Source organism: Carassius auratus, linkage group LG49B (genome assembly GCF_003368295.1).
Source record: "Carassius auratus strain Wakin linkage group LG49B, ASM336829v1, whole genome shotgun sequence".
Classification (NCBI taxonomy): Eukaryota; Metazoa; Chordata; class Actinopteri; order Cypriniformes; family Cyprinidae; genus Carassius; species Carassius auratus.
The window spans coordinates 459976-469303 of NC_039301.1; the positions used below are offsets into that span (position 1 = coordinate 459976).

Below are 9328 nucleotides of genomic sequence, written 5' to 3' on the forward strand. Positions count from 1 at the left end.
GTTCTAGCTATTTTAGGACATTCAGGGAAACTAAATGAAAATAATTATTTTGTTAGCAACTAGCAGAAATAAAGTTTATATATATATATATATCTATAAAATTAGATTTTACTTTTATATTTTATTGTTTCTATGTCTATAGTTTTATTTATTTTATTTTGTTATTATAGTACATTAAGTGAAAGTAAAAACATTTTTATTATTATTATTCCAGTTTATTCCATGTAATTAAAAAATATATAATTTTTAGTTCCTGTGGCTCAAGTGGTAGAGAAGGTTGTGGGTTCGATTCCCAGGGAACACATGTGGATAATGTGGACACTTTGGATAAAAGTGTCTGCTAAATGCATAAATGTAAATGTAATGTAATGTAGTTGAAGTTACTTCAGTGGAAAGTCGTTTCAGCTGCAAGGTTGAGTGATGAATGAATCACGATGAAGATTTTAGATTGATTTTAATGCGCGAGTGTGTGTGTGTGTGTGTGTGTGTGTTGGCAGACGGCTGTGGAGGTGTTTAAGAGGATAATCCTGGAGGCGGAGAAGATCGACGGTGACGCTCCTCAGGGCCGGACATCCTGCTCCATGATGTAGATAACCCCGCCCCTCCCTGCCACGACCCCGCCCCTGGCCTCCCCTGGCCCCGCCCCTCTCCCACAGTCTGCCCCGCCCACTGGAGAACCAGCACAAACTTTCCTAGCAAGCATGTTTGTGTGTTTGAGGCTGGCGTTTGGGCTTGGCTTGTGTTTCTGCTCCAGTTCTAGGGTTCCCAGATTTGAACAGGGTTCGAGACGTTGATCTTGAGATGTTTCTAGAAAAGTGTGTTTCCAGCTCCTCCTGCAGCACTGGACACTGGGAAACACATCCCTCTACTTGAAGTGGCTAACTGCCTGTTTCCTGCATAGACATGTCCGCTTTTTCTTTTAAACCGGTTTTATACTTCACCTGACTTTACGTTTTTTTTAGATGTGTGGTATTTTTCTTTTATTTATTCCTGTGTGAGACCGAGTCTGTCCGTGGCGTTTCTGAATAACACACAGCCTTACGTTTGCGTCTCGCTCTTCTCTACCTCTCATCCTTCGCTCTGTTCCCCGAATATTTATAAACCGTGTTTCTTAAACATAATTATGGCCAATAAAGCCGGCAGCATTCATTCAGAAGTGAATGTTGTTGGACTTTTGTTTGATTGTAATCATTAAACGCAGCATTTTGTTTCACTATCTCTCGAGTCGCTTGCTGTGATTTATTATAAACACTAGACGTATGTCTATACAAAAACCTGTTCTTGATAAGAAAATGTCTTTTTTATTATATATTAATGTTTTAACACACATAATTTTTTTTTAATGCCTGGAAATATCATATAGATTTCTTGTTTAATTTAAATAAAGTATAATTAAAATAATGAGATTTTGGTTTGGTAAAGTGTGCAACATTTCTCATTTTCAAGTAAAGTTTATATCCTTAAATATCTGAAACTATAAAAAATAATGTAAACTATAAAGAAATATTTTTTCAATTGAAAATTCGGATAGAAAAACTAAAATTAAAAATGTTAACTAAAACAGAAAGACATTGCATAAAATTAAGGAAAAGATCATTTTATTTCAGTTTATTTAAAGTTGATTTCCATATAAAAATAAAATAAATTAGTAAAAATGGCAAAAACAACAAAAAATAATAATACATTTGAAAATCCAAATGAAAAAAAAAGCTAATAAAAAAATATTAATAAAAACAAGAAAACATTCAGTTTTGATTTTAACATGATTTAAAGCCATGGACAAAAATATTAGTTCATGTAAAGATTAAAGCATAAAATGATTAAATAATAATAAAGGTGATTGGAGGTGATAAAATGTATGTGTTTTGTAATTTATTATTTAAAAATTTCATTTTCTGTTTCAGTTTCATTAAAAAGCTTAACCTTTTGACTCGATTTTGTTTGTTTTCTGTCAGATATCTATCAAGCATATATTTACATTACATTAAATTCATTTTCTTAACATGTTTTCTGGTGAGTATTGTTTAGTCCATCCTTTTATAAATCCCTTGAACTAACAGAGGTCGCTTTCTGAATGTCGTCACCCTGCAGGAAGTGACATCATTTTGGAGGGAAAACCACACCGAGATCAGTGCATTTGATGAATTCTGGGATGATTTGTGATGTTTGATGGTTTGTGTCGCTCTAAAAACTCCTGTTTGATCAAATAAAACAAATCAATTTGATAAGATCAGAATGTCAAAAGATGCTTAAAATATGTATTTTAACAAGCAGCTTATGATTCATAAAAGCTCTTTATAGTCTGTGGGGTTGAGTTCAGGGTTACTTTTATTGAATAAAATGAAAAAAGCATATTTTATTATACTTATTTCAGCTGCAACGTCTCTCATTTCCATCTAGTTTGAGGTGATTGTCAAAATGTGTATAAACTATATGGACATAAAACTGAAATTACAAATATATAAATATTAAAATGGGAATGGAAAATATAAAATAAAAACTAATTTGACATTGTTCCTTAACTAAAACAATATCTGGAATACTGTCAAAAAATTACTATAAAAACTAGTAAAAATGACAAAACAACAAAATTACATTTATTTATTGATAATGTTTTAAAATACAACTGGAAAATATAAAAAATAAAATTCAAAATATTATTAACTTAAAAAAATAGTTGAAATAAAATTTTAATAGCTTTTTAATAAAATATATACAAATAAAATGTATAAAAATTACAAAATTATAATGAAAGCTGCAAGGATTTTTAATTAATTATTTAATTATTTATTTTATTATTCACTCATGTAATTATTAAAATACAAATAGAAAATAGAAAAAAACTAATTCTAAATATTAACTTAAAAAAACTACTTAAAATAAAATAGCTTTTTAATAAGAGTAATAAAAACTAGATAGATATTTAAAAAATAAATCGTAAAAATGAAAAGAAAGTTTTAAAAACCACTTTTATTTGTATTATTTATTAATGTGTTTATTAAAATATAAATGAAAAAATATTTAATTTTTTTATATTAATAACCTTAAAAAAAGATGACTTAAAATTGTTGTTTTTTTAGCGTTTTAATAAGATTAATAAAACAATATAGATATTTAAAAAAATAAAATCTAAAAATGACAGTTAAAATAAAATATAGTAAAAATTACGAAAACAGAATTATTTCTGTTATTTTTTATTATTTATTAATGTATTTATTAAAATACAAATGAAAATATAAAGAACTACAATTCTAAATATTGTTAATTGAAAAAAAAAAATCATTACAGGAAATATTTTTTTTTCCAGCTACAAACATTCAGATGATTTCCTGATTTATTTATTTTTTTACTGAAAAAACAAAATACAAAACAAAATTAGGTGTTAAAATACAACTAATAAAATGACAAAACTCACAAAACGACTGAAAACTGTATAGCCCATCAGTTAAATCTGTCATCCGTTCAGATCTGATGCAGATGTGATGCTGGTGTGTCCTGGATCCGAGAGCGTCCCGATTCCTCCCGAATCCTTGCTTCAGATCCTCAGAAATGAAGGAAAGATCGGCTGGTGTCGGAGATCTGCAGAAGCAGCAGAATCTGGTGATGAATCAGCAGCTGGAGGAAAGCGTGCCGTCAGCACAAGCCCAAAGCTTCTCCATTGTGTGATCTTTGTGCTGCGGATCTGGCCAGATCCTATATATTGACCCGTCCAACTTTCCCCTCGCACACTTTCTCTCGTGTGGGTGAGTTTGGACACGATCCAGTGGAAAATGTCGCAGTATTCAGGAAAGGTAAGAGTTCAGAAACCACATCCGATCCTCTCCTGAGTCCAGGCCCTTGCAGTGCGTTTCAGATATTAGTGGAGATTACTTTATTATTATTTTGTTAAATGTCTGTTTAGATTTTTTAGATCATTTTAGTCTTATTTTTTTTTGTTAAATAATTCAGTTTAAACTTAACTAGAATTAAAAATGTTGCCTTGGCAACTAGTTGAAAAATTATAATAATTAGTCAATTAATTTTAGTTTTTTTTTGTTTTAGTTAATAATTAAAATTTTTATATGCCATTTTACAATATTCGTATTTTGAATTAGTTTGTTTTTTATATATATTTTTTCATTTTAATGTTCGTTAAAATTGAAGTACTTTTGTTTCAGTGTTTTTCTAACTTGTATTATTTTTAAATGTCCATTTAGTTATGATTCATTTTTATCAGTTTTATTTTTATTTTTTTATATTTGCATTAGATTTTATTTTTATATTTAATTTGTTATTTTTTTTTATTAAAGTGTTTTTGTTTTGATTTTTTTGTAATTTTTCAAATGACTATATAGTTTTTATTCATTAGTTTTAGTTTATTTAATCTTATTTTAATATTCTGAATCATTTAACAGTTTAACTATAATTTAGTTTTATTATATGATATTGGTCTATAATAAGTATTTATCTATGTATTTATTTATTTTACCATGCTACATTTTTGTAATTTTTCTACATAGTCTTACAAATGTTTATTTATTACTTTTTGATCATTTTGTTTTATATAATATAAGGAAAATGTTGCCTTTTAACTTTTTTTTATTTTTTGTTTTATATATATATATATATATTCTTTTTTTCATTTATTAAAAAAAATTTATCATTATTTATTTTTATTTAAGTTTTATGTTTTATTTTTTTATTTTTGAGTACATCTTTAGACAAAAAAAATGTGAAAACTAGCTTTCAAAAATTAATTTTATTTTATTTATTTACACTACATGTTTTATATAATCTTAAATTATTATTATTATTATTATTGATTTTTTCAGTTAATGTTAATTTAATTTCAAGTAAGGTTGTAAAGGTTTTAGCTCAAAGTGACAGTATTGACCTGGTCTCGGCGAGTTCCTGTCATCTCCCAGTTGAAGAAGCTCCTCTTCAGAGGGTTTTGTCCTGATTGTGTGTCGTCTGACCGTGCTCCTGTGCTCCTGCGCTCCTCAGATCGTGTTTTACGAGGGCCGCTGCTTCACCGGCCGACGGCTCGAGGTCTTCGGAGACTGTGATAACTTCCAGGACCGAGGCTTCATGAACCGAGTGAACTCCATCCGTGTGGAGAGCGGCGCCTGGATCTGCTTCGATCATCCGGACTTCAAGGGTCAGCAGTACGTCCTGGAGCGAGGAGAGTACCCCGAGTTTCAGCGCTGGAACTCACACAACGACCACATGGGCTCCTGCAGACCCGTCCGCATGGTGAGAGACACACACACACACACACACACACACGATCACATGGGCTCCTGCAGACCCGTCCGCATGGTGAGAGACACACACACACACACACACACACACGATCACATGGGCTCCTGCAGACCCGTCCGCATGGTGAGACACACACACACACACACACACACACACGATCACACGGGCTCCTGCAGACCCGTCCGCATGGTGAGAGACACACACACACACACACACACACACGATCACACGGGCTCCTGCAGACCCGTCCGCATGGTGAGAGACACACACACACACACACACACACACACACACACACACGATCACATGGGCTCCTGCAGACCCGTCCGCATGGTGAGAGACACACACACACACACACACACGATCACATGGGCTCCTGCAGACCCGTCCGCATGGTGAGAGACACACACACACACACACACACACGATCACATGGGCTCCTGCAGACCCGTCCGCATGGTGAGAGACTAAATATCACCCTTAGTTTCCACTCAGAGATCACTAGTGCTTTCACATCACACGCTGAATCTAAGATCACAGATCGAAGGAGAAAAAAAACTAAAATTGTTGGCTATTTTCTTGTAAAAACATATTAAAGTGACATTTATGAGGCCCATGCATTACAAAAGACATGATTTATATTTAGACTATTTGCATGTTTTAAAACCTTTACTATTTTTAAATGCATTATACATTTGTGATAAACATCGACACATGGCCTCGTTGCATTTATCAACATGAAATAAATAAGTTGCACGGTTATTTAATCATTGAGATATATATATATATATATATATATGTAGTATTTGTAATTATTTTAAATTGGTTTTTATTTTTATATTTTTTATTTTAGTGTTTTGTAATTTTAGTAGTTTTTTATTGTTTTTTTTTTCATTTATTTCCGTTTTAGTTTTTTATCTTGTTTTTAGAATGTTAATTATGAATAGTTTTTTATTTTTATATTTTAAGTGTTTTTTATTTTGTCATTTTAGTATTTTTTTAAATCTTTCTTTTTTAAATTTTAGTGTTTTGTTTTGCTTTTAGTATGTCAATTTTAAAAAGGTTTTTATTTTTATATTTTTGAGTGTTTCTTGTCATTTTAGTAATCTTTTTAAAATCAGTGTTTATTTTTTATTTTAAATGTTTTCAGTATGTAAATTAAAAAAAAATATATTTTTATATTTTTCATTTTAGTTTTCTTGTCATTTTAGTTTTTTTTGTATGCATTTATTTTAGTTTTAATGTTTTTTATTATTTTTAATGTTTTTTAATATTTTTATTTTTATTATTTCAATTTTAAATATGTTTTTATTTTTAGATTTTTTATATTTGTTTTTTGTAATTTAAGTAATTTTTTTAAATAAGTGTTTATTTTTATTTACATTTTTTAAAAAATTTTTAGTATGTAAATTTTTAAATGTTTTTATTTTAATATTTTTAATTTTAGTGTTTTTTTTAATCAGTTTTTTTTTCAGATTTATTTATTTTAGCACGTCAAGTTAAACTAAATAAAAATGGCAAACTAGCTGACAAAAATTTACTGTATTTTATTTCAGTTTTATTTCATTTTCTTTAGTTGTTGTAATACCAGTGTTAATTTAAGAGCATTGCATTATGGGTTGTTAGCTGCTGTATTGTACTGCAGTCTATAGTAGAACAGCGTGTGTCAGAACTGAAGCGGTGTGTGTGTGTGTGTGTGTGTGTGTGTGCAGCACGGCGAGCACTACCGCATGCAGCTGTTCGAGGGCTGTAACTACACCGGTCAGTGCATGGATCTGTGTGACGACTGTCCCTTCCTCCAGAGCCGAGGCTTCAACACCAACTGCATCAACTCTGTGCGAGTGTTCGGAGACGGAGCGTGAGTCACTTCTTCAGTAGTTTCTAGTTCCTTATTTTGACATTACCATCTCTATTTGTTTATTGTGGTATTTGTATTTAGCTTTTTATTTAATTATTTCAGTTAGTTGCCAAAGCAACTTTTCTAATGTTTACGTTTTTGAAGTTGTATTTCAAGTTTAATTATTTTTATATGTTAATGTTATGTGCTTTTGTCTTTTTTTTTTTATACTTTTTTTTTATACATTTCTATTAAGCTTTAAGTTTTTCATTTTAGTACTTCAACTTAAAAAATATATTTTATTTATTTTTTTATTTCCTTTTTTTGTTTTCGTCAACAATTTTAAGTGCTTTTGTCTTTTTTATTAGTTTCTTTAGATTATATATTTTTTTATCTAGCTTAAATTTTTAGTTTTAGGATTTAAGTACTTAATTTTTATCTTATTTTAATTGATCTCATATTTTATTTATTTAATTAGCTTTTTTGTATTAGTTTATTTTGACATTTTCATCTCTATTAGTCTGTTAGTATTTCTATTTAGCTTTATTATTATTATTTAGTCATTTTAGTACTTCAACTTTAATCATATTTCATTTACTTTTTTCTGCTTTATTTCAGTAACCTTTTTTCTTTCAGTTTTAGTAATGTTTTGTGCTTTTGTCATTTTCTATTTAGCTTAACATTTATTTTTTATTTTTTAAGTACTTAATTTTATTTTAGTTCATTGCAAAGACAACATTTCTGAATAAAAAAAAATCTAATATTTTACTTTTATTTTATTTCAGCTTTCTTTAATTTTTTTCATTTTCTTATTAGTTTTAATTGACATTATAATCTCCATTAATCGATTGTATTATTTCTATTTAGCTTTTTAGTTAGTTTTCAAAGCAACATTTCTAATTGTCATTTGTTTTAATCTAAGATTTATTTATATTTATTTATATATCTGCTCTATTTCAGTTACTGTTCAGTTACTTTTTTTAGTTAACATTAGTTAATGTTATATGCTTTTGTCTTTTTAATTTGTACAAAATATTTCTATTTAGCTTTATTTTTTTATTTATTATTTCAATTTAAAAAATATATTTTATTTTTATATTTTTATTATTATTATTATTATTATTATTATTATTATTATTATTTTACTTTGTTATGTGCGTTTGTCATTTTTATTAGTTAAATTCAGTTTTAGGTTGTCTGTTTTAAGTCCTTAATTTTATTTTAGTTCATTGCCGAGAAAAAGATTTCTGAAATGTATCTTTTCATCTAATATTTTCATTCATGTAATAGTTATTTTGTTTCAGTTCTGAGTGTAGTTGTCTGTCTGAGTCTGATCTGGTCTCTGTCTGATCTTCAGATGGGTGATGTATGAAGAGCCCAACTTCCGCGGTCGCATGTACATCGTGGAGCGAGGTAATTACTGCAGTCATAACGAGTGGCAGGCGCAGAATCCCAACATCCAGTCCATCCGCAGGATCGTCAACTACTTCTAAACCCTCCAGCATCCGTTTCTCTCTCAACATGTAAAATAAACTCAGAACCACAATCAAGATGGTATTTTATCACAAGAGTATCTGTGTCTGTCACTGACTCCAGAACAGCTCTGGACTTCATTACACTCAACACTGGGAAGTTAACGACACACACACAGACACACACACACACACACAATTGTTGACAGAAGATTTCTATTTCAAATAAATTCTGTTCTTTTGAACTTTCTGATCATCTGTGAATCCTGAAAAATAAAATACATAAGTTTCCACTAAAATATTAACTGTGTTCAACACTGATAATAATCAGAAATGTTTCTTGAGCAGTAAATCATCATATTATCCTGATTTCTGAAGATCATGTGACACTGAAGACTGGAGGAATGATGCTGAAAATACAGCGGCGCATCACAGAAATACATTACACTTTAACACAGATTCACACAGAAAACAGATGATTTAGATCAGAATAATATTTCACTATTTTTGATTAAATAAGTGCAAAGAAAACTATGTTTTTAGAAATATTAAATATTTCATTTTGTCCAGTAATTATATTTATATATTTTTATATATATATATTTGAAAACTAATGACACTGAATTAAATGTGAAAAGCACCAGAAAAACACAAACAGTGTTTTCTTTGAAAAAAAAAGTCTATAATAATTTTTCTAATTCACACATCAGCATCCTGTTTCTGAAATATATCGGAAAATATGCTTTGTACTGTATAAAAATGCATATTTACAAAAAGC

The 9328-nt window shown here is 29.3% G+C and overlaps 2 protein-coding genes across 2 annotated transcripts in view; both read left to right on the forward strand.

Annotated features, from left to right (window-relative positions):
- The window catches only part of LOC113068750 (GTP-binding protein Rheb-like), a 10552-nt gene extending 9336 nt beyond the window's left edge, over positions 1-1216 (forward strand). Inside the window, exon 8 of the mRNA XM_026241610.1 lies at positions 498-1216. Coding sequence (XP_026097395.1) covers positions 498-590 — 93 coding nt within the window. The 3' untranslated portion in view covers positions 591-1216. The remainder of the gene's footprint in view (positions 1-497) is intronic.
- A 2450-nt stretch (positions 1217-3666) lies between these two features.
- LOC113068752 (gamma-crystallin N-B) lies at positions 3667-8648 on the forward strand. Its single transcript, XM_026241612.1, has 4 exons — positions 3667-3791; positions 4984-5232; positions 6954-7099; positions 8436-8648. The coding sequence occupies exons 1-4, from the start codon at positions 3771-3773 to the stop codon at positions 8569-8571; spliced, it is 552 nt and encodes a 183-aa protein (XP_026097397.1). The 5' UTR covers positions 3667-3770; the 3' UTR covers positions 8572-8648.
- The last annotated feature ends 680 nt before the right edge of the window (positions 8649-9328 follow it).

What these genes read in the sequence shown, in the direction of transcription:
- LOC113068752 (XM_026241612.1), top strand. Translation starts at nt 3,771, where the DNA reads ATGTCGCAGTATTCAGGAAAG. An exon ending in TGTCGCAGTATTCAGGAAAG is followed by an intron (nt 3,792 to 4,983) that starts GTAAGAGTTCAG and finishes TGCGCTCCTCAG; the next exon opens with ATCGTGTTTTACGAGGGCCG. An exon ending in CCTGCAGACCCGTCCGCATG is followed by an intron (nt 5,233 to 6,953) that starts GTGAGAGACACA and finishes GTGTGTGTGCAG; the next exon opens with CACGGCGAGCACTACCGCAT.